This window comes from Ipomoea nil, unplaced genomic scaffold (genome assembly GCF_001879475.1).
Source record: "Ipomoea nil cultivar Tokyo-kokei standard unplaced genomic scaffold, Asagao_1.1 scaffold1576, whole genome shotgun sequence".
Classification (NCBI taxonomy): domain Eukaryota; kingdom Viridiplantae; phylum Streptophyta; class Magnoliopsida; order Solanales; family Convolvulaceae; genus Ipomoea; species Ipomoea nil.
This window is the reverse complement of record NW_017618004.1, coordinates 1,012,429-1,037,040: the sequence shown is the minus strand read 5'-3', so window position 1 is coordinate 1,037,040 and position 24,612 is coordinate 1,012,429. Positions and strand designations below refer to the sequence as shown.

Here is a 24,612-nt window from a genome sequence, read left to right as displayed (position 1 = left end):
TTTAGTTCTTCAATTATTTTATATTTTGAAATATGGTCATTATCCATTAATGTGAGAATCCCTTTTGCTTAATGGAATTAAGTCAATTAACCGACAATTAAAGACCAAATTAACAACTTGAGGTATTTTGGTTACTGTAAATATTCATTGACAAAACAATAAATAATTTAAGAAAAAAAATATTAAAATGCAATTTTAAAATAAGATTAGTAAGATGCCAAGTACTTTGTGGTTTGATGGTATCATTGTTACCATTTCAAATGGTGAAAAGTCACAAATTTAAGTCTCATTCTGTGAACTAAAGTTGTAAGTGTTTTAACACAATTTACTTGCACTTCAAAATTCAATTATTTACAAAAATGCCACCGTAATAAAAAAAAATAGTGTTTTTGATCCGTTACTTGCACTTGCATTTTAAGTGTTTTAACACAATTTACTTGCACTTCAAAGTTCAATACTCCTCCAATACTCATAGCACCAAAAATGACATTTTTTCTAGTACAAAATGACATTTTTTCTATAATTATGCCTAAGCATAGCTGTTTCCTTTTTGGGAAGTATGACATTGTAGAAACTGCCCAATTTAGTACACTCTGCTCAATATTATATCACATTAGAACTTTAAAGATCTACTTTGACTCTAAGATGATTCTTTGAACCATCATCAGATCATTCCTCAGGGAAACCAAGATGACTATTAATGAGTTTAGCTACTGGCTTAGCGTCACCTGGTTGATATGGAACAACAGACTCCAAGTCCATGTCTGCGATGGTTTGGTATAGCGTCTGTGGACGTGCACAAAACAAATGCTTTCTATCAGCAAGTTCTTCCGCTAGCTCGCTTTGATGATTGTCCATTAAATCTTCATTGACTACCACGATCAATGGTTTGCCTAGTTGCAATGTCTCAAATATGCTTCCCGAACCTGCAGCACAATCAAATTTGATCGTGTATTTTCTTTACATTTAAAGATAAATTCTTATGAAACTACACAAGTTCTGAAACAGTGAAACTGACATCATATCCTACCTTTTCTGGGAAAGAAAATAATGGATTCATGTGATGACTGAGAAAATAAATCAAAGATAAATGAAAATAGACATGTATTGAATCATGACTAACCCGCATGGCTAATAACAAGAGATGCTGATTTCAGATATTTGGCTATGCTTGATGAGAAAGTGAAATAGTCCAGCGCTGGGGATCCATTTTCTGAGGCAGACTGAAAATTTAAAGGGATATCTAAGCACGCAATTAAAGACATGCAATAAATTCTCACGAGGAATGAAATAAATGTTACTACCTGAGCCTATATCATGCAATAACATGTGTTTCCAACAATGATTACTATGGGTGTGTTTGGTTCGCACATGGAAATCAGAATCGGAATGAGAATCAAATACTTGGTAATGGTATGGGTTTTTGTGAAAGTATTTTGCATGTTTGATAGTAAGGTGGAATTGGAATGATTATAACGGGAATAAATGTTTTAACCATCCTTATACTTTTTTTTGGTCTTCATTAAGCCCAAGATACAAAAAGTTTGTAGCATTCAACTTTCACAGAGAAGCATGATTTTGGCTGTTAACATATTGTTTAGAAACTAAAAGCAACGAAAAATTAATAACAAAAACAAATTTCACATTTACCTTTGTGGGAACATAGGTTCCACGACCCATTTGAACAATAATATCAGTATAGCCTTTCTCGAACAACTCTTTCCTAACTTCAGCAGTGTCCACAGCATTAACTAGAGCATCAAAACAAGTAGTTCCAACGGTCACAAAAACTATTCTCTTGTCAGCCCCATTAGCACCACCATCACCCATGTGAAAATACACAATTTTCACTGAAACCTGTAAGGAAAGTTTAGTTTTAAAATTAGCAGCATAATATACTAATCAATGAAAAGTACATTTTTTTAAAAGAGAATGAAGAATTTGACAATCTTCCATTCAACGCCTACTATGCATTATTAGTTATTACTCATTTGAAGATAAAAGTAAGCATACGACTTTTGTTCAGTGGGGTCGAAAAGTAAATAACATGCTTAAAAATCAAAACCATTCAAATACAAATGGTTCAAATAAAAAACACATTAAAATTAAAAAGAATAATAATTTGGGAAGTATTAAATTGGAAACAACATTAATCAATTAAACTAACAACTGACATTCATCAATTAATCTATTGCAGAATCATAGATGATAGGACTACATATGTTCATATGAATAAGTGAAATAATTGAGCTCAAGAATAAAAGGAATTGGGCACTATCAGAAGAAAGCTTAAAGAACAGATTTTTCACTAAAAACAGCTTAAGGTTTTCCTCAAAGAACAGCTTAAGGAATTGAGCATTATCAGCTGGAAACTGAACCTAATTAAGGTACAGAAAGTGTAAAGAACATATTTTCAACTTACTTGAAATAAAGAACTAAAATTAGAATACAGGAAATCGAACTAAATTTCCCCCAAAGAAATGCAAAATGTGCAAATTGCAACCCCTTGATTTCTAGAGTTTGAAGCTGTAATAAGGACAATGGGTAAAAACTTTACCATCCACTAGAGATCTTCAACTGTCAGAATCTTTTTTTTTTTTTTTTTAAATCACAGTAATTCAGAAAAAACCAGAGTAGATCAAAACGACAATTGTCTAGCAAAAAGAAAAAAATCAAGAAAAAAAATATGAAAACAAAATATCATATTCGAAAATAGAAAAAAAATCCAGCAAGCCAGATAAAGTCCATGACAAAATATCAAACACTAATAAAATAGTTCAAATACAATCACACTTGGCTATCTAGCTCAAGCAATCATAATCTCATAACAAATCAGGTTTTGTAATTCTGTTCCCATTATGTAAGTAGCTTAGCAATTAGCACCAAATATATAATTTACCAATTCACAATCACAATTCACTAGATTTCATGCAGAGGAACGGGTTGTGGGTTGCGGATCGCTCGTCGTTGTTTTATTTAATTTGTCTAAGTCTAGTAGTGTACAAGCACAATCCTAAAATACAACCACACTTTTTTAAAACTATTTTTTAATTATATACTATAAAATTACACTAAATGTAATCACACCAAACACAACGGTTTGATAAAAACTCATTGTCTTTTATTTAAATATTCGCCCAAACAGAACGGTTTCTAAAAACCGTTGTTGTTAAAGTGTTGTCTATTTAAAAATATCACATCCCAATTTAAGACAACACACTATAGACATAGCTTCAAGAGCTATGAATATATGCTCATTGCTAACATTTTTTTCTAGTCCACCTCTTAACTAGGCCTGGAAATGAGCCGAGCTGAGCTTTAGCTCAAGCTCGATAAATACATCGTGGCTTGAGCTTGATTGAGCCTTAAAATTGAAGCTCGAGCTTGAGTCGGAGAGACTTGATTGGCTCAAATTGAGCTCGAATTTTCAAGCTTCGAGTCAGATTGCTCAAACTTTCAAGCTCGAGTTCGACCTATTTAACTTCATGCTCCGATTCATAATATTTATTTTAAACTCACAGAGAGCATCCAATTCACTATGTCAAATTAATGCATTCAGTTACCAGTGATTTGAAAATTCTTGCTCGCCTTATAATTTATATTACCTGTAGAACCAAAATAATGTGTCTAGATCATCATCATTTGCGATGAGACAACCTTGAGTTATTCCCTTCTTCGTCAAAATCTCTCAAACTGTTAAGGCATTATTCTTGCCAGCATACTCTATAATTAACATTATTTATAATCTCATCTCCAATTGAGATTTAAAAAATTAAAAAAACACTCAATTGAGATTAACCAAAGCCACAGAAGCCAGTCATTCATCTTCAACACTCAACAAGTGTCGTCGAAGACTGGAATTTCCAGTCTTCGACGACACGGCCGTGTCAAGGCCTCGTCACTTACTCAGTCCCTACTCCATAGATTTCAAAGAAGAAGGCATACCCAGATTCGCAGGGGAGGGAGGGAGGCAGCGTCGTCGGCCTAACCTTCGTTGTCTTCTGCTTGCTTCGTCGCAGATTCACAGGGGAAGGCGGGAGGCGTCGTCGTCGGAGTGTAATACATCACCATATTTCATATTCAAAGGTTTTTATAAATTCGGTTTGTGAGGTTTTTAATAATTATAAAATTAATTTTTTTAACAAAAATATTTAATTATTTATGAATTTTAATAGATGGTTTATAAGAATATTATGTTTTCATTTGATCATATTCCTATATATATTCCGTATATATGTATGTTAATAACGCTTATTTGTGAAAAAACTCAAACATCTATGTTTTCGTTTGTAACATCTATGTATATTTATACATGGTCAAGGAAGCCGAAGCAATAGGCGCGAGGGAGGCGTTAAGCTGGATTAAAACTAGGGGATGGAGCAAGATTATGTTACAAACGGATGCTCAACTTGTGACCAACGCTGTTCGGGGAGGTCCACACTTATCACCGTTCGGTGGAATTGTTCAAGAAATTCGGGAGTTGCTTACTCAAATGCCACAGGTGGAGTTTAAATATGTACGGCGGCAGGACAACAAGATGGCGCATTTTCTAGCTAAAAAGGCCCTGAGTACTAATGAAGAAGAAAGACATGTCTTTTGTGATTTTATTCCTCGTTTTTTAAGTGGTTTTTATTGTAATGACTCTATTTCTCTCTAATATATCAAGTTCGTTTTGCTTTCAAAAAAAAAAAAAAAATTAGTGAAAAAATTGAACTTTTGTGTTTTTTGTTTTTTGTTTTTTTTTTTTTTAATATTTATATGTTTTGTGAGTGATACTGCTAATTCTATGTAAGCAATACAAATAATACAAGACCAAGTAAAGCAGGTAAGACTTTATTGATCAAGGTAGAGTTCCTAAGTACAATCTACTTGGTTGCTCTGAGTACCGACTGACTGCGGTCGGGAGTCTCTGGTTACAACCTACCGATCGTCCAAAAGTCCTCTACACTGTAGCTACTGTGGGTACTTATAGCCGCGACGCCGGAGACAAGCTTCCGGCCGTTCGGCATGCTCTCCACGTAGCCTCCACGTGTCCTCCTCCCGGGTGCCCTGCCTGTCGTCGTAGAAAGCCGCCACGTGTCTTTAGCCAGCTCTCTCGCCTAAGGACCACCGCTCGGGGTTCATAGCATCGCTCGGGCAACTCCCGGTCGGTCCCCGACCGGGTTCTCCTCAAGGAGCCCGACCTGTTACCTGCAAAGACATAGACAAAAGGACAAAGGCATCTCGGTCGTGGTGAAGCTATGTCGGTCGGGATATTCCCTACCAGTGAGGAATTCAAATTTCTTTGGAAAAAGGTTTCCACGAATCAAACAAACCATAATTCAATTTTGCTCCACTTTTAGGAATTATAGTTTGTTGAAAATTATTTTTCAGTAAACCAGCATCCAATTTTTTTTTGAGTAAATACCCAAAATGGTCCCTCGACTATAGTTAAATTCACAAATTGGTCCACGACTTTTGATTTCAACCAATTAAGTCCTTAACTTTGCAATTTTAACACAGTTTGGTCCTCTGTCTATTTGACCGTTTGTTGACTGTGATTTTTGAGGATATATATGTAATTTCATGGTCCATCGTCGAGTTTTTAAGGTTCCGGTTGCATTTTCAGACCGCACTGTTACATTTGAATCCACTGCCGAAAGCAATCTACCAAATCCGATCGCCTATCTTCATCCTCCCTTTGGATTCAATGTAATTGAGTTCATACCAGAGCGAAGAAGACGACGTGTTTCTGAACTGGTGCAATGTCATCCTGGAGGCCTCCACGTGCTCCGACGAGAGTTGATGGTTCTTCTGGAGATCGTCGATCACGGTCAACAAATGGTCAAATAGATGGATGACCAAATCGTGTCAAAAAATTGCAAAGTTAATGACTTAATTGGTTGAAATTGAAAATTAAGGACCAATTTGTGAATTTAGCTATAGTCGAGGGACCATTTTAGGTATTTACTTTTTTTTTTTTTTTTTTTTTTTTTTGAATGTTACTGGCCCTATTACATTATAATATCTGTTCATATACTTTCTCAACCCGGGTACCATTAGACCACATAGTCTTAGTAACCAGCATCCATTTATTTATTATAAAAATGTGTTTATTACATATTTACATTATAACCCCGTTTCACAACTAAGTTCTTCCCAATAAAATTTTTTAGTGAGATTTTTAATCAAGTATGAGTTTTATCTAATATTGTCCAATGAAAGTGTCGTAAATAAATAAATAAATAAATGTGAACATTACTAGATGATAATTATATCTCTTCATAGACTTATATGTTGATTAGACTTTGTATATCTTGTATATATTGAACAGAAGGATGAATAATAAAATGTTAATGGTTTTCTCTCTTACTTGTCCTGTGTTCACTTTATCCTATATTGCTATGTCTATTGCATTACTAGGATGAAAAGAATGCAACGATTCATTCGAGGAAATCCCTAATGACAAAAGTAAAAAGACAAAATTTATGTGGTTCGGTAAAGTACGAGGAAATTCCTAATGACAAAAAGTAAAAAGACAAGATTTGATTCGGCAAAGTGCGAGCAAAACTGTTCCTTTATTAATTTTAATAGTGATAAAACACCTAAAAATACCATCAATGTATGTATACATGTCCTAAAAGAACCTGTACTATAACGCGGGACCACTGCCCATGACATACACAATAGTAACAAAAACTAGTACATAAGTATCATTGGTGAAAGGCAAACCTATATTGCAGCAGGCAATGCGATTGCAAAAACTTTGATGGCATCACATGCCTACCTACCATCTCCAATGATCTCATGAAGGATAGGCCTGGAAGGATTATCTAACGGTGAAGAATTTAAATCTGTTGCTGCCACACTTGTAGTAACCACTGATGGACCTTCATCTGCCGTTTGGGAACAGAGAATAATAGACTGCAGCAAACTAGTTTTATCATCGAACTTACAGTCAATGAGGAAGCTGGGCTTTAAAGTTACGGTTGGTACTTCAGCGTCTCCTGAAAGCATCGCTACCACACGGGACATTGATGGCCGCGATGTTGGGGATGCTTGGGTGCACAAAAGCGATACCCCTATCGCTCGTTTCACTTCATCCTCGTTGAAATCTAGTAGATCTTCATCCACCACTTCAACAGCGCTATTATTCTCATGGAGATGCCAAGCCTAAAGATCAATAGAATCAGTCAGGATTGAAACAACAGTTGGTTAAGAACTGAATCGGACTACTAATTTCTATTTCAATGGTTTTTCCAGGTTTATTTCAGACAATGCGGGTGTTTGGTAAATAGCTGATAGCTGATTGGGTTAGTGAGTTTGACTAGTTAATAACATTAACTAATTGTAGAAAGAAGTTTGGTAAATTAACTGTTAGCTAATAGCTGATTATATGTAAAATCACTTTTTCAAAAAACTGATCGAAAAAGTTGCTTTGAACAGCTTTTTTAATTTTAGTTTTTTTGAAATAATAAGCTGTTAGAAAAAGCCAATAAATCAAACATGCATATTGGTTGTTTAATCAAGTGAAACAGCTGATAGTCGTCAAACAAGCTAAAATTAGCTGATAAGCTAACTATGTCACCAAACAGGAATATGTGTTTTCAGATTGATATTAATGATTGACGAAAGAGATTGAGTATATTCCATACCCATTCAAGAAGATATCTCTTATCTTGTTCCAAGTTGGAGTCAGAGTTCGAACGACCACTGACAATCTCCAAGACAACCACTCCAAAGCTAAATACATCAACCTTCTCAGTAAGGTGGCCACGCATGGCATATTCCGGTGCAAGGTACCCACTGCATCAGCAATTAGTTCCGTAAATAAAGGTTAACTGCATGAATAGGATATAGGGTTTACCGATCTTACATTGTGCCAGCAACATGGGTGCTCATATGGGTCTTTTTATCATCATAGAGCTTCGCCAACCCAAAATCTGAGATTTTGGGATTGAGGTATGAGTCGAGTAGAATATTACTGGCTTTGATATCTCTGTGTACAATTTTTAGTCGAGATTCCTCGTGCAAATAAGCTAGACCTCTTGCTACTCCCAAGCATATTTCAAATCGTCTTGGCCAATCAAGGTATAAGTGACTATGTCCTAGACAGTTAAAAAAATAAAAACAGATCAGCATCCTTCTATTAGAGACAAGTTATAGGAACTAAAGGGGCATAAAACTATAAGATAATACCAAATAGTGCTTGATCAAGACTCTTGTTTTCATGATACTCATAAACAAGCAACCGGTTGTCACCCTCATAGCAACAACCATACAACTTCACGAGGTTGCGGTGCTGGACAGCAGAAATAGTTGCAACCTCTGCCACAAACTGCCTCTTCCCTTGGCGGGAGACCACAGAGAGTTGCTTAACAGCAACAGTTCTCCCATCTTCGAGTGTTCCCTGTTTATCACAAATTTTAGGCTAAAGAACAGATATATCCTCAACTAAATTTTTTTCACTTCAGATGTTTCTCAAGAAAACGAAGAACTTGTGTTTAGATGCAAATCATTAGGTATCTTTTTTACAGCTAACCCCACCAATTTTGATGGCTTACAATCAGAAGGCAAAGCTGAGACAAATGAATTGAAAGGATAAATTTTATGGAGGAAAAGTATAAAGGAAAAAAGGCAGTGAATTAAAGATGCAATTCAAACAACTTCAAAGGAAATAGCCGACGTATTTAATTTTTTTATCCTGCTTTTTGTGTGAAAATTGAGGAAGGGTTACTTTAGCAGTTCATTGCAAGAAGAATTACCTTGTATACTGGTCCAAATCCTCCCTCTCCGAGCTTATTAGAAGGACTAAAGTCACTTGTCCCGGCTTTTAATTCTGCATAAGTAAAAGTATATGGCTTTGCATCCATTCCCAAGAGCTCTGCAAATTCAATAGGAAAAGATGCTATTAAACTTCAAAGTTGAAACTAATCATATTTCACCGACCAAATGGCTTATATAAACTAATGACAAGGTTCTTTTCTGATAGGAATGTGTAACAACTGTAGGAATACATGAATCTAAATGATGTTCATTGATAAACATTATATACATTCTTGCTAGCCAATTTCTGTTCCCTACTTCCACTTTTATCCCTAAACGAGATGACTTGTAAAGAAAAATGCTAGCAATCTTTCCAATACTCCAATAGAACTGATCCTAAACTGCTTTGATCTATAGCAAGAGTTGGTAAACCAATTTTAACTAATTTCTAGTTGTTTTATCCAGGGCCCGGCTATGCTCATATATTCACAATTTCTCAAGCACAAGCAAAAAAGAAGTTAGGGGCTTCTGGAAAAACAAAAAATCCAGCAAATAAAGTCGAACAGGATTTGTAGTAATTTGTTTACTTACCTTCATCTTCATATGTGTGCAGCCTTTTTCTTTTCTGAACAAAACAATACACAGCAAATACAGAAAGAAAGCTCACGACTCCTACTCCAACAACAATTCCTACAACCATGCCAGTTCTATTCTTCTTTTTTTCAGAGGGAAGTTCATCATCTTCAAAGGGAGGTTCATTACTAACGGTGGGATGAAAATCTGCAGAAAAGCGAAGTTATCAAAATACAAATTTTAAAAGACTTTGATGATACATTTACTTGAAATGATAATTGGTGAAGATCATATGTACCTGCGGTTGCACTAATAGCTGAAATCAAAGGTCCATAAATCCCTTGTCTAGGTACACAGCAAGTTCCTTTCCCAGCCCAAAATAGATGGATGTCCATATGATTTTCAGATACATGAACAGTATATTTCCTTGAAAGAGCTCTAAGTGATCCCCCAGCTATTTTTTTAATGTCAAAATCTTTCTCCTTTAGATTGCCCTGAAGAAACCAACAACTCAGCTAAACTTCATGTATAAGTGATCCTACCCAAATCCTAGAACACATACCTGTATATATATATCAAAGGTGCGCCTCCCAAGAGTCTTCCAAGAAGGAGGATTAGGATTCAGGATTATTGGCTCTGCAAACTGGAGGGTCACAGTGTAATTACCATTTTCCAAGCCCAAGCCATAGTACCTTAGCGATCCAGCTGAAAGTCTTGCTGTCTGGAAGAGTTCAGAGTCCAAAGTATTTGTAAACTGTGACAAACTGGAGGCTGTGTATTCTGGAGCAGTGCTATCAGAGGGCAGTCCAACATTGCTAACAGCCCACCTTCCGGTGCTTGTCATGTAATATGTTGCCGGACCAAGAGTCTCATTATCCCTCTCAAACACTAACTCATTAGATGATGTAATTTGTTGACCACCACACTTAATAGCAAAGCTAGAGTCTGTGGGTGATAAGCAAATGTGGAAGTGTTAAAAGACCTCCATCTCAAAATGCATAGAAATAGAATAGCAGTTGTGTAATAATTTATAGCCTCTCAGTATTTATTCAAGCGCATTAAGTATCAAAACTCAATACAAAAATCTTTTTCTGTTTTATTTATTTGGCCTCCATTTCACAGTATGCAGTGTGCAAAATTATACAAGTTAGAGAACAGAAGTTAGAAATGAGTAGAAATTTCATCTTTAAAGAATTACATCCAACATATTTTCTTTGAGCATAAAATATCGATCAATGAAACACATTTTGGTTTAACTTACAAATGGGTTTTCCCCGATTGCAAGGGAAATTCTTCTGAAGACAATTCAATCCTGAAGGCAGAGCACTGAAAGGAGAAAGGATGCATTGAATCAGATTAACATCGAATCCAAGAGAAATTAAAACTATCTCAAAATAAATTTTTGACTTATTTGCATCATCCTGTCAGAACAAATTGTCAAACATTTTCTAAGAAAACAGTAGCCTGATGTAGCCATGGTAACAGTTTGGATCAAAGCGTTTACTATTCTAACCAGAATGGTAGAATCTTAGCCAAGATCCTAAGGTCCTGGTTAAGATTCCTCTATTTTAGGAATAGAAACCAGAAATGCCCCTTATAACTTTTAAAGTTTAGCAATTCAAACTGATTCCGAACAGGAACTAGAAGAGTGACTTGTACTGAACGGTTCAGGTTCTAGTTCCAGTACCACCAGTCCTAACCTAGAACCAAACCATGGGGATGAGTAGCCTGATGTAGATTTTAAATTGATTTAAACATATCTCTAGCATTTTAATTATTAGCAACATATTTAATATCTATGAACAGATCTACGGCCTTTGGAAAATTCAAAGAACAACGAAAATAGAAGATAGTTATTTCAAAAAATGATATATATGGACAATTTACACTCACCTGCCCCTAGATCTGCCTATTGTAAAGTTATTGCTGATGAGATTTCTGCAAATTATATAATAGCAAGTGGCAACATTAGAATTCAATTCAAGAAGAGACCCCTATTATATTAGAAAGTGAATCTTGAAACAAAAACATATACATTAGGAAGGAATGTCGCACAATGTGTGATGTTTATTGTCTATTCATACTTACAGTTGTAAACCTCGTCCACCAGTCCAAGAAGGGAGGCTACCAGATAATTCATTGTATGATAAGTCTCTGCAGGTAAAATCTTGAGGATGTTAAACATAGCTAAGTGTTAAGGCCAACAGCCAATAACAGACAGGAAACAACACAGATATCATATGTAGAGTAATTGAACAATTAATTGTTATATAGATCTAAGCCAAATGGGTTAGTTAATGCCCTAAGCTATGTGGGGATGAATATTTACAGCAATAAAGTTTAGCTTTATGATTAAAAGGATATAACTCACATATTCAGTAGGCTTTGGTTCTTTTGTGAAGGCAAAGGACCTGTTAACTTGTTACTACCAAGAAACCTAGAGATTGGAATAACCATATGAGTGTGCTAACGAGATGGTATCAAAGTAAAAGAAATTCCAGTGCAATTTATTACAAATTTTGGAGTGAACTAAGATTGAAGAGTTGATCTGGAACACGTCCTGTCAAATTGTTAAAGCTCAAATCCCTATAAGAAAAAAAAAAACAGATAAATGGTTAAGCAGTGCTTTCTTATGGAATGATAAATAAAATTGAATCACTAAAACTTGCAATTATATTAAATATTGATCTTCAATCACCAATATATTTTTTTGGCTTTAACCTGGGTTTACAAAGTAAATATCTCAGTTCAAACACAAGCAGTAGACAGTCAAACATTTCAAATAAAAACATCCTTCAACCAGAGGACTTACAGCAGAGACAAGCTCTGATATTCTCCAATATTAGAGGGGATGGAACCAGAAATATTGTTATTCCGCAACACTCTGAGGACCAAGCAGCAAGTTCATTATACTAGGTCAGATTCTAGGAAAAAACAAACAAACACAAAAACAAAAAACATGAGTATAATAAAACTTTGCAGATTGGAGCTGATCATGTCTCCTTACAGTTTGCTTAAATTCTTCATATTCCTAATGAAGTCCAGTGAAGAGTTCCCATTCGAAAGATCAGTTATCCTCCTGCAAGTATCCAGTGCCAGTAGACATTAGAATATTCTTTACACGAAAAAACAAACTTTGTAACACACATAATATATATAAAAGAAGAAGAAGAATGTAGATGGATTTGGATAAAACTCACAAATCAAGCATTAAGGTTAACTTTAAAAATGTAGATGGAATTGGGCCCTGAAATGAATTTCCTTGAAGCCTCCTGCAGAAATACAAAATCGATGCCAATCATAAACAATGGAAAGTAGAGAACCAGCAATGGGCATGGATTAAGAATGATTTTCCATTGAATCTAGAAATCAAGTGCAATGGACTGGCTGGAAAGGATAACAATCTTATTAACAGTCTTACAAGGTAGTAAGCTTTGACCAATTCCCAATGAAATCAGGTATCCTCCCTGTAAGCTCAATGTCTGAAGCCCACCTGAAAGACACAAAATTTGCTCCATTGAACTCCATTACAGAATTCACCTGATTTTTACTATTTAGAAAAAATAAAAAAATAAAAAAAGTCAAGGGCACTTACACTGTTTCTAGGTTCAGTAGATTTGCAAATGATGGAGGTATAGGTCCACTAACACCAGAGCTATCTATATAGCTGGCAATTGAATAAAAAATCTATCAATATAAAGCGAAAACTGTAGCTGGTCTCTAGAAGTATTATGCTTTAAAGTGTCAAATCACTCTTACAGTTGTGTTAGTTTTTTCAAATTTCCAAGCTCCGATGGCAGAAGTCCAGAAAAGTTATTTGTGCTAATGGAACTGCAACACATGCAAATTTCAATTGTCTTGCAAACAAATGTCCAAGAATATCCTGATCATATACATAAATAATGAATCATATATAATATCCATGCATGGCTTTAAGAATGTCTTACAGGGATCTTAAGTCAGTCAGCAATCCAAGTTCCTTTGGAAGCTCCCCTGACAATGCATTCTTGCCTACGCTTCTGGTGACAAAATAAAAAAATAAAAAAAATAATCATATATGCTTTAACTCGCACTCAACATGAAACACAGATAACTATCAAGTTAAATACCACAGTTAAAGTTGACTTACAGGTATTGCATACGACGCAAATTTCCAATAGAGCGGGACAGTGTGCCATTCAAGTAATTTTGGCCAAGATTTCTACAATAAATACACATACGGATTAGAATAAATTTCACTTTTAGTGACTATTATACATGAATCACATTTGGTCCTTGACTATTACAATTTTCTAATTAGGTGCATGGCTAGATAATTTCTATCACATTTGGTCTTGCTGTCCAATTTTCCGGCCAACTATTGCCGGAAGTGCTCATTCCAGAATAAGCAAATGCAGTGCTCCTTTTGAAAGGAGCACTTCCGGCAATAGTTGGCCGGAAATTGGACAGCAGGCTCCTTCCGGAAGGAGCACTTCCGGCAATAGTTAGGCGGAAAATTGGACGACAGGACCAAATATGAATACAAATTACATAGTCATGCACCTAAGACCAAATGTGATTCATATATAATAGTCAGGACCAAGATTATTTGGCAATGAATTGTAAATAATTACGAATTATTTGGTTTGCAATCCATAATCTTTGTCAAAATTAATAATCTGAATAACCTAATCAAATAAGTTTTCCGAAAATGGAACATAAAACGGTTACGATCAGAACTACAGTATATGAAAAAAAAAAAATCCATACAGATCATTGATGGAAGTTAGGTTCCAAAGTTCATCTGGAATGCCACCAGTAACGTCTAGCGCCTGAACTTTCCTGCGAAGAAAAATCATACATCAAGAAGCCTCTAGATTGAAGTTCATAAATAAACAAAAGGAAGCGTATCTTCCCGTCTAGAATTGAGTAATTCCGGAGAAGAAAGTGGAGAAAATGGTAGATTACAGGGCAGTGATGTGGCAAACGGTGGAAGAACAAGTGCATTTGATTGCGGGATTGTAAGCGGTGTCTTGCATGCTGGTAGAATCGACGGCGAAGCCAGTGCACAGTTGTCCACTCAAGTTCCAATGCAGATTGTTGGCCAGAATTCCCCATTTTTGGAATATGGAGTTCAAAATCCTAGCTGCACCACAGCATCCATTTTTGAATTCATTGGTATTTTGGAGCCAACCAAAAAAGCATTACAATTTTTATGAGGGGAAAAAAGTCAATAATTGTTGAATAAATTAAATTTTATATAACTTGTTACGTAGTATTAAGCACCTGGTACACATTTTTAATCCGTCCTAAGAATGAATTAAAATTTAAGCGTCAAATAAAATAACTTATTTTTATTAATTAAGGGGTGAAAATTTTAAACTATTAAAACAACATACAAAGACAATGTATGTTGTTTTAAAATAAAGTTTTACTAGATGTACTCCCGAATTCTACTTCAAATGTTTAAAAATATAATGGAAGGGTTCATATGAGAGCGAACTTGTAGATAAAAAGGAAGAATTGAATATTATATATGATTCATTATTGATGTATATGCTCCATAGCTAAAAAAAAAAAAAAAAAAAAAAAAAAAGAAGAAGGAAGAATTGATAGTTGTGGAAAACAAGAGGAAAATAGACGAGTCAATTTCATAAATATTGTAAATTTAAAATTTTGTAATAATTATAAAATTAATTTTTTTTTTTTACTAAAATGCTTATTATTGATGAACTTTGACACTCACTTTTTATTAGAAGACTATGTTTTGTTTGAACTCATATGAGAACAATTTCACAGGAGAAAAAAAAAATTGCACGATTTTAATGAAAACTTTACCGTGTTACTTGTTGTGGTGTTGCTATTTATGTTGAAAATAAATTGAAAGAAGATATCAAAAAAATTCTTGCTATACGTAAGCAAATTATAATAATTACCACTTTCTTTGGATTTGTAAGTATTTTAATATTTTATTTGATCCGTCCTTGGTTTAAATTATAACGTATGACATAATGAGAAAATCAATACCAATAGGTGGTCAGGTGGGTGCATGGTCATGAGTCATGAGTCATGACCGTTGACCGTTGACCGTTGTGGTAGTTTTACTTTTAGAGGGATACGACATTGAAAAGTTTTAGAAATCACCCATGGGTGAGTGCCATAGAATGACAGTTGTACTTTTAGAGCAACTTCAATTATTGGATTTTTTTATTAGGTTTAAAAACAAATAAAAAATAAAAACTAACTTAGTTAGAGCATCCACATCAAAGGTGAAATGGGGGTTAATGTCAGATTCTTTATTTTGAGTGGAGTTAATAGCAAATGTGGGGTGGGATTAATTTAAAAAATATTTGTCCTGCAAAGACCCAAATGATGTCAGAAAAAGAAAAAAGGTAAAAAATTAAAAGAAGCAAATGCTGTGCGCGTTTGCGCACAGCCAGAGGCCACACTGGTGCGTGCATTGCACGCGCCAGTGTGGTGCGTCATTAACTTTTTTATTTTTTTTTATAAAATTCAACTTTATTCTTTTTTTTTTCTTTTTTTTTTCTCCCATCCCACATTCTCTTTCCTAATCACTCTTACATTCTTCCCACAATATCTCCAACTGATGCGGATGCTCTTACTTCTTTTTCTTTTTCCTTTTTTTTTCTCCTGCAAAAAATTAAACTTTCTATAAAAAAAATCTTTTGTTTTCTCTTCTTCTATGTTTCTTCCGCCTCACCCCCAATGTTAAAAAATTTTGCAAAAATTCACTGTTGGGTTACCTTAGAGCATCCGCAATATGAATTTTTATATTAAGTTTTATAGAGCTAAAATTTGATGGTATAGTTTTTCACTGATATGAGCATTGATTTTTTCTTCTTTTTCTTTTCTCCTACAAAGACCAAGAAAAAAAAAAAAAGACTAGGGATCGTTCTTGGAGTCCACTGTACACCTCGCGTGTTTTCCACGCGCTTGCTAGGGCACTTCAGAGTGGCCGTCAGCTGGCGACTATTCTGAGAATTTGACCGTTGCATATTCCTTTTTAAAAAAAAAATTGTCATAATCTTTTTTCCTTTTCTTTTTCTCTTCCTTTTTTTTTTTCTCTCCCATCTCTCTCCTACTTGGGTTCCTAAAAACCAACAAAAAGAGTTAATACCATCTTAGATTCTCCGAGTATAGTGATTTTACCACGTTTAGTAGTAAACTTTCAAATCGACCATTTGTGGTCCTTCGACTTTCAAATTTAACTATTCATGGTCCAAGTTAACCACCCATGGTCCAAGTTAGTCGTGGTCCTCTTGAAAGGACCGTGGCTGGTTAAAATTTAATAGTTGAAGGACCATGTGTGGTTAACTTAGAACACGAATGGTTAAATTTGAAAGTCGAAGGATCACAGATGATCAATTTAAAGTTTATGACTAATTGTGGAAAAATCACTATACTCGGAGGACCTCATATAGTATTAACTCCCAACAAAAAACCTTGACAATTAGAGATGCTCTTAAAGGAAGATAATGATGGAACCTATAGTTTGAAGTTCTAATATACATATATATATTTAGTTTCATATATATTCTTTTAATTTTTAGTTCCTCTATTGTAACTCTTGTAATAACTCACAAATTGTACAAGAAAAGCAAATTATACTAGAAAGATTATGTGTAATCAATTTAACTAAAATAGTGTTAGTAAAAAAAATTTAATTAACTCATAATTGCTGAGTATCTTGTAGTTTGACATCACTTTTACTATTTGAAATGAAATAAATTCAGGTACCATTCTTATCTCAGTTCACCAAATATCTATTATAGATAGGGTTAGATTGTACTTATAATTTTTTTTTTTTCCTTTTTTGGGTAAGAAAGAGAGTTTTCCCACCAAGAACAAAAAAAAGATATGATGAGCGGGCAGACCAAAAAAAAGAATATCTAATTAGAGGTTTCTCCCTTTCTCTCATATGCGCGCAGACACGTACGGAAAGAAGGGAAGGGGAATTTCATAGAAGATATGGTGCGCACCTTCAGTGGGATCAACAGTGGCGGTGGTCTGAGCTCTAGCCGCCGGAAGAAGCTGCTGGTCGGCGATGGCAATTGCTATAATAATAATGGTGATGATGTAGAAGCTCGCGCCGTACTTCATCGGACCAACTCCACTTGCCACCAACTTCCCCTTCATCTGGAAAACAACTCCGTGTGACTGAGAGAGAGAGAGAGAGAATGTGTTTGCCGAGAGAGAGGGAGAGAGAAATGCTTTTTGTAGGTAATAACACTAACTTGAATTGGAGAGCTGCCAACTTTGAACAAATAATTGAAATGAGTTAATTCCATTTTTGTCTTAGATTTATAAGTGACAGTTCAGTTTTAGTCATTTTTTTATTAGAGCATTATCTTTTGGTCCTAGTATTACTATGACATGATCAATTTTGATCCTCTATCAACAAAATCGTTGAAATTTTGTTAAATAGAATGTCATTTTGATCTTTTTAATACAAAGTGCATTGACATGTTATATTTTTTTATGTTTATTTTTTTAAAAAAAATTATAATTGAAGATTGAAATGTCCTTGTATTTAACAAAATTTTAACGATTTTTTGATAGAGGATCAAAATTGATCATGTCATACTAATACTAGGACCAAAAATAAAAGTTCAGATAAAAAAGACTAAAAGTAGACTGCCACCTATAAATCTTAGACCAAAAATTTGGAATTAACTCTAATTGAAATTTTCAATTTATATTAGCCAAGTGGGATTTAATATAGTGCTAATGATATTATGAGTCAATGTATACGTCATATAAGTCATCCCCTGCCAAATTTTTAATATGATTTTGGACAGGAAGAATATAATATAATAAAATTTCACATATTTTATTCATTAAAATTTGTTATCTACTGTTTTATTATATTATTTTGTTCACATTTGTGTTTACTTTTCCTTGTCATCTTAAGAATGATATGATGATGAGTTTGTCATAATAATGGAAAAGTAGATGGAAACACGACACCTTTAAGTAGCAATAATTCGTTGAATTCTTAATGCATTTAATTTCTTTATTATTATTATTATTATTATTATTATTATTATTATTATTATTATTATTATTATTAATTTATAGTGAGACAAGCAAATTATTAAAATAAAGTAGTGGTAAATCAATTCATAATAACCAATTAATTAAAAGACATTTATTGACATGTCAGATGGTAAATAAATTTTGTATGAAAAATTTTGGTTCATAGTATAGCAATTTTTTATGAAAATTTTTGGTCCATATAGTATAGCAAATAGCAATATCCTTTCTATTTTTATTCTCCAAAATGCAATATCCTTCAGCCCCTATACGACTCTAAGTTTGTGATGAAGGTGACCATGACTGCATCATGAACCCAGGCATCTAAGCATCTTTATTTACAAAAAAAAAAAAAAAAAATTGTTTGTTTGTTTGAAATAATTATCCAACTTAACCATGTCAAATCATTGTTATATATTCATGAAGAGTAGACGTGAAAGTTTAGTTGGCGATAACATACATACGTATCAAGTAAAAATACGAATCAATTGATGTTTTTTTATTTATTTAGGTGACTTTAATATTATATATATATATATATATATATATATATATATATATATATATATATATATAAATTAGAGGGCCTATTTACACTATTCAAGCCAATTTCACACTTATTCCATTCCATTTTGAATAACAATTTTTTAAAACAAAGTTGAAAATTTTGGAAAACTACTTTCCATGCATTTTCCATTTGTTTTTCTATGTTGTTTTGAAAAGTTTTCCAAATACTTCCACACGCCAAATCTCTCCTATTTAGTTAGCATGCACAATTTGAATACCCAATACCTAGGGGTCCACAGCTGTCCATCTAACTTCTTTTTTTTTTTTTTTGGAAATAATTCTTATAATAAAAAATATAATATTTTTATAAAAAAAATCATACTTTTATATCAAAATATAAATAATTACTTATAAGAAAAACACAATATTTTAATAAAAAAAGTAATACTGTACTTTTACATCAAAATATAAATAATTACTTATAAGGAAAAATATAATACTTTTGATGGAAAAAAAAAAAAGTAATACCTTTACTAAGTAATTACTTATAAGAGAAAATATAATACTTTTGATGAAAAAAATTAAAACTTTTACATTAAAATGTAAAAATATTACATTTTTCTTAAAAAAAATATTATATTTTTTCTTATAAGTAACAAACATTTTATTCATGATTTAGTATTACATTTGATTTTGACCCAACCATTTTACGAATAAGAATTCGTATCACACAAATTTTGTCCAATTCCAGACAATGAAAATTGAAAACATTTGTTTAGCTTCATTTTTCATTTTTCAATTAACTATATAAACCATCCATCTATTAAATTGTGAGAATGACCGGTATGTCCATTATTCAAAATAATGATCCTAAACCATCATTAATATTATTTTTTTTTATTTTTTTGAGTACATGTTTCCTCGACTTACCCAATCATATAAGTTTAATAATGTCTTATAAATTTTGAGATAATTATATTCTCAAAGTTGAAGTCCATGATTCCTAATTAATCGATAAGGAACTCATATAATCTCATCCACACACCACGGACTTAATATGCATTTAAAAAAAAAAATCACTTATTTTGTTAAATCTTGAATCATATTAAGGCCTTATTTGGTAACATAATTAGCCTATCAGTCAATTTTAGTTTATTTGACCACTATTAGCTATTTGACTTGGTTAAACAATCAATATGAGTGTTTGATTAATTAGCTTTTTGTAACAACTTATTGCTCTAAAATGCTAAAATTTAAAAAATTGCTCAATGTAGTTTTGAGAAAATTATTTTGTATGTAGTCAGCTAACAACTAATCTACCAAACATTTTTCTACAATCAACTAATATTATCAACTAGTCAAATTCACTAATCTAATCAGTTAACAACTATTTACCAAACACTCCCTAAGTGTATCAGTCATCACACTACGACTGCAATACCACTAATGTTTTTTTTTTTTTTTTTTTTTTTTTGAAAAGGCAATACCATTAATGTTATTGTGAATTTTCATCATATATATTTCCCAATAATTTATCTATATGGTGCTTTTATATGTGGTAATTAAAGAGGTTTTAGGGCATGTATAGTCACTTGTTTTTTTTTTTTTTAAAAAATTTTAATTCTCAAGGTTTTCAAAATGTTTACATTTTTATTCTATGTTAAAAACACTATTCAAATTGAAAATGTGTGTGAATTAATCTATTTTTTAATTTATACAATATAAACTAATTAAAGTCATTTGATACCCAAGTATAGGAGTGTCAATGCAGGCCAGCCCACCTCACCGCGGGTGTTTTGATGGGTTTTTGTGGGCCAGCCCTCGAAACCCGCGAGTTGGAGAACATACAACTCAAACTCGCCCATGCGGGTTTGCGGGTCCCGCGAACCTAACATCAAAAATAAAATAAATTATTATTTTATTATTTTATATTCAAATAATTTAACCTAAATAATATTATCTTTTTGTGTTTAAAAAAAATACATTTTTAAAAATTTTAATGTTATATATATATATATATATATATATATATATATATATATTAAATTTATGAAAGCTCACAAGGTCCGCAATTTCATGGGTCAAAAATTATAGGCCCTAACCCGCCCCATCGCGGGACGGTTTAGGGCTGATATGCTGGCTTTGGCCAACCTTGATACCCTTGGCAAATTATGCTGTGCATCCGTGTGCACCATGCATGGTGCATACGGATGCAAAAACGACGTCGTTTTTACTAAAAACGCGCGTCCAACTTAAAAAAAAAAAAAACCAGTTTCGATTCCTGTCAACAATATTATGTTGTGCATAATTTCTGAATGTATGTTATGAAATTATGGATGTATAGTTATGCAATTCTATATTTATAGTTATGAAATTATGGATGTGTAGTTATGCAATTCTGAATGTATAGTTATGAAGTTATGCAATTCTGGATTTATAGTTATGAAGTTATGGATGTGTAGTTATGCAATTCTGGATGTATAGTAATGAAGTTATGGATGTGAAGTTATGCAATTCTGGATGTATAGTTATGCAATTCTGGATATATAGTTATGCAATTCTGTATGTATAGTTATGAAATTATGAATGTATAGTTATGCAATTCTGATTTTTTGTTTTTTTAAGTCGACGTCAAAACGGCGTCGTTTTTGCATCCGTGTGCACCATACATGCATCATAACGACTTGATACTCTTACCCAAGTATATATATTTTTGTATATAAAAATAATTCAAATGTTAGTAATAAATAATAGTAAAATCGAGTGACAATGGCGATAGGGATAATTATTTAACTAGCAAGGACGAAATCCAATCCGTATAGATTTAACCAACCACACTGCTTCTTTTTTTTTTTGAATTCTGACAAAGCCTTCGGGTGATTATATTGTCATTATTGTGTGTATTGGATAAATTTCATTATTTTACGTATAAGAATCATAATTTATTTTTGGGACTACTTGTTGAACATATAAATATGTAACATAATTATCAGCTTAGACGTTTAGTTAATTTAACACATGTTTCAATTTTATATCAGAGCCCACATGTTAATTAAAGTCTGTCAAAAGTAACTGCTCGCTTGTGCTTCAATTCTACTTATTTCGTTTTTTAATTACTAGTTCTGTTGATGTGTATCATACCGATTAACTCAAAAGAAAAAAAAAATCATCAATTACTTTTAATCTTCTTTTTCTTTCTTCAATAAGATCGAGTCATAGCAGTTACGCTTCTTAGGATTCCGTCGAATATTTTACTAATTAAAGATCATGCATGTACGTTACATAATAGGTAGGGCAAAGTCTTGGGTAATGAAAGTGATGTACGTTCATTTTGTATTTAAGTGGCAGAAATGAATGGTAGCAGCGACCCATGTTACATACATTTATGATTTATTAGACAAGTGGCGTACGTAGATAATAAAGACAGGTAATAGGGATAACAATAATATTATGATACGACACACGAGTACTCATCCGCGACCGACGACTTTTGATGCAGGTCAACAGTCTATTTGTAATACACAAATCACATATTTATTATCAAACTTGTCGTACTGTGTAATCATGCAAGTTTACCTTAAATTATACGTTTAGAAATATTTAGGTGTGGTTTGATTTGGAACTTTTGCATCCTATTATGAATTTTGATATTCATTATTATGTTTGTTTGTTTACTTTTGTAAGTTCATTATCATATATACTATTGGAATCAAATTATTTAGTAATTACAAAATTCATTATTCTTTTTACTCATCTAATCTACTTTTGAACAGTAGAATAAAAAATAAAGAAAAATAAATAAAAGATTCATTGTCTATATATATATATGTGTGTGTGTGTGTGTGTGTGTGTGTGACATTTTGGTCCCTAACTGCATGTATTACATCTGATCCTTGATTATTAAAATTTTTTAATTAGGTGTATAATTATGAAATTTGTATCACATTTTGTCCAGTCATCTAATTTCTCAGGTAACTATTGTCGGAAGTGTTCTTTCTAAAAAGAGCACTACATATATTTCTTCCGGAAAGAACAATTTTGGAAGAGCACTACATTTACTTCTTTCGGAAGGAGCACATCCGACAATAGTTGGCTAGGATAATATTGAATTGCATGACCAAATGTGATTCATGTATAATAGTCAATGGACCAAAAGTGAAATTTAATTATATTATAATAATAAATTGATTATTATAATTTATGATTTATTAGGTTATTATAATTATAATAATTTACTATATTTTATTATAAAATTGCGAATATAATTAATTTATAATTTATAATAATATTATCATAATGTATTTCATTTTAACTTATAAAATACTATTGTTAATATAATTATGATTAGACATATTACTCATTTCTTTTTAATTGCTATATTAATCAAATACTTCAGTACAATTTTTAAAAAAAATATTATTCTACCCTTACTAATTAATCAAACGATAAAATTTTAATTCTTATTTTATTTTCTCATTATGCATGGGAAATTATTGGACCACAAGGTGTCACTTCATTGTCAGAATCTTAAGTTTAGATACCGACTACAATGCCGAAGACTCCCTTCAACCACTCAAAACGCATGTGCACCGTGGCGTGGAAGTTGGACTACAAAAAATTGCACAATATGATTTTTACATCAGAAAATTATGTATTTAATTATTGATAATATTTTTTCAATTCAATCTGTTACATATGTTTTTTCAGTGTGTGATTTATATTTTTTGTGCTATTTGTTAGTTATTATATATAAGTAAAATTTACGTTGTGTATAATACATAATTAAAGATATATATATATATATATATATAGTAATTACTAATGGACCGAGTCTACAATATAAGTATAATTGATGGACTAAAATTGTCATTTTCCTTATTAGTATACAAAATTTATATATTTAGAAATTACACTAAGAGCATCCACACTTGTAGATTTTATGAATTTTTGCAGACAAAAAAATGGCAAATTATATCGTGTGACGTCGTTTTGTACCTTTTTTCGCGTGTCTGCTATTAACCCTTAAAAAAAATTCATGTTTCAAATGTACAGAATTGTATAATAGAAAATACAGAATTTTATACCTAAAAACACAGAATTTTATACCTGAAAACACATAATTTTTATAACTGAAAATCCCCATGTTTCGAATGTACAGAATTTTATAATAGAAAATACAGAATTTTATACCTGAAAACACAGAATCTTATAACTGAAAAAATTTCCATGTTTCAAATGTACAGAATTATATAATAGAAAACACATAATTTTATACCTGAAAACACAGAACTTTATAACAGAATACAAAACGACATCGTTTTGGTAGGCGTAGGGCACATATTGCTATGTGCGCCCTGGTGCACGGTATAACGATTTCAAAAAAATCAAGGAAGGATTTTTAACAAATGTGGAGATGAGTTTTTGGGTATTTTTTTTTTCTGCAAGTTTATGTTTTTTTGTAGAGGCCACCATGTAAGGAAAATGCCAACAAAACTGAATCCATGCGCAAGCGCAAGGAGCACGCCCAGAAGGGCGCGCGCTAGCGTGTCTTCTGTTACTTAAAAAAAAAAAAAAAATTCCGTCAGATGCGTCATACTTTTTTTTTTTTTTTTTTTTCCTTCTTATCTTTGTTTCCCCTTCCTCCTTGTTGGCTCATAAAAGAATCGTGAAAAATGTCAAGCTGATATGCTGGTTGCTCTAAAAGTACTATTAAATACAAAAAAAAATTAAATTTTAAAATAAGTAAAAGTTACA

General features: G+C 32.6%; 2 protein-coding genes across 3 annotated transcripts; both read right to left on the bottom strand.

Moving 5' to 3' along the window:
- Positions 1–560: 560 nt before the first annotated feature.
- On the bottom strand, positions 561–4,074 carry LOC109190492 (UDP-N-acetylglucosamine transferase subunit ALG13 homolog). Its single transcript, XM_019340976.1, has 4 exons — positions 3,946–4,074; positions 1,651–1,856; positions 1,124–1,223; positions 561–926 (listed from the first exon to the last, which is right to left on the bottom strand). The coding sequence occupies exons 2-4, from the start codon at positions 1,828–1,830 to the stop codon at positions 670–672; spliced, it is 537 nt and encodes a 178-aa protein (XP_019196521.1). The 5' UTR covers positions 1,831–1,856; positions 3,946–4,074; the 3' UTR covers positions 561–669.
- Positions 4,075–6,532: 2,458 nt separating this feature from the next.
- Positions 6,533–17,588, bottom strand: LOC109190485 (probable LRR receptor-like serine/threonine-protein kinase At1g56140). Of its 2 annotated transcripts, XM_019340969.1 has the most exons (24): positions 17,298–17,588; positions 14,266–14,443; positions 14,068–14,139; positions 13,448–13,519; positions 13,266–13,337; positions 13,078–13,149; positions 12,914–12,985; positions 12,740–12,811; positions 12,519–12,590; positions 12,326–12,397; positions 12,131–12,202; positions 11,833–11,904; positions 11,690–11,755; positions 11,407–11,472; positions 11,212–11,256; positions 10,580–10,644; positions 9,881–10,263; positions 9,617–9,812; positions 9,337–9,525; positions 8,745–8,863; positions 8,179–8,389; positions 7,856–8,087; positions 7,635–7,785; positions 6,533–7,152 (listed from the first exon to the last, which is right to left on the bottom strand). In XM_019340969.1, exons 1-24 carry the CDS (start codon positions 17,452–17,454, stop codon positions 6,763–6,765), a joined length of 3,168 nt encoding a protein of 1,055 aa, XP_019196514.1. In that variant the 5' UTR covers positions 17,455–17,588; the 3' UTR covers positions 6,533–6,762. The 2 variants fall into 2 exon arrangements, with proteins under 2 accessions (XP_019196514.1, XP_019196515.1); XM_019340970.1 differs by lacking the exons at positions 13,448–13,519; positions 14,068–14,139; positions 14,266–14,443; positions 17,298–17,588 and having other exon boundaries at positions 13,078–13,175; positions 13,266–13,331.
- Between the last annotated feature and the right edge of the window lie 7,024 nt (positions 17,589–24,612).

Excerpts from the sequence above, each read along its gene's own strand:
- LOC109190492 (XM_019340976.1), bottom strand. The coding sequence starts at position 1,830 with ATGGGTGATGGTGGTGCTAATGGGGCTGACAAGAGAATAGTTTTTGTG. Across the intron at positions 1,224-1,650 it reads GAACCTATGTTCCCACAAAG|TCTGCCTCAGAAAATGGATC; the intron begins GTAAATGTGAAA and ends TTAAATTTTCAG. Across the intron at positions 927-1,123 it reads TCTTGTTATTAGCCATGCGG|GTTCGGGAAGCATATTTGAG; the intron begins GTTAGTCATGAT and ends ATTGTGCTGCAG.
- LOC109190485 (XM_019340969.1), bottom strand. The coding sequence starts at position 17,454 with ATGAAGGGGAAGTTGGTGGCAAGTGGAGTTGGTCCGATGAAGTACGGC. Across the intron at positions 11,756-11,832 it reads CTTAGTTCACTCCAAAATTT|GTTTCTTGGTAGTAACAAGT; the intron begins GTAATAAATTGC and ends TCCAATCTCTAG. Across the intron at positions 10,264-10,579 it reads CAATCGGGGAAAACCCATTT|ACTCTAGCTTTGCTATTAAG; the intron begins GTAAGTTAAACC and ends TATCACCCACAG.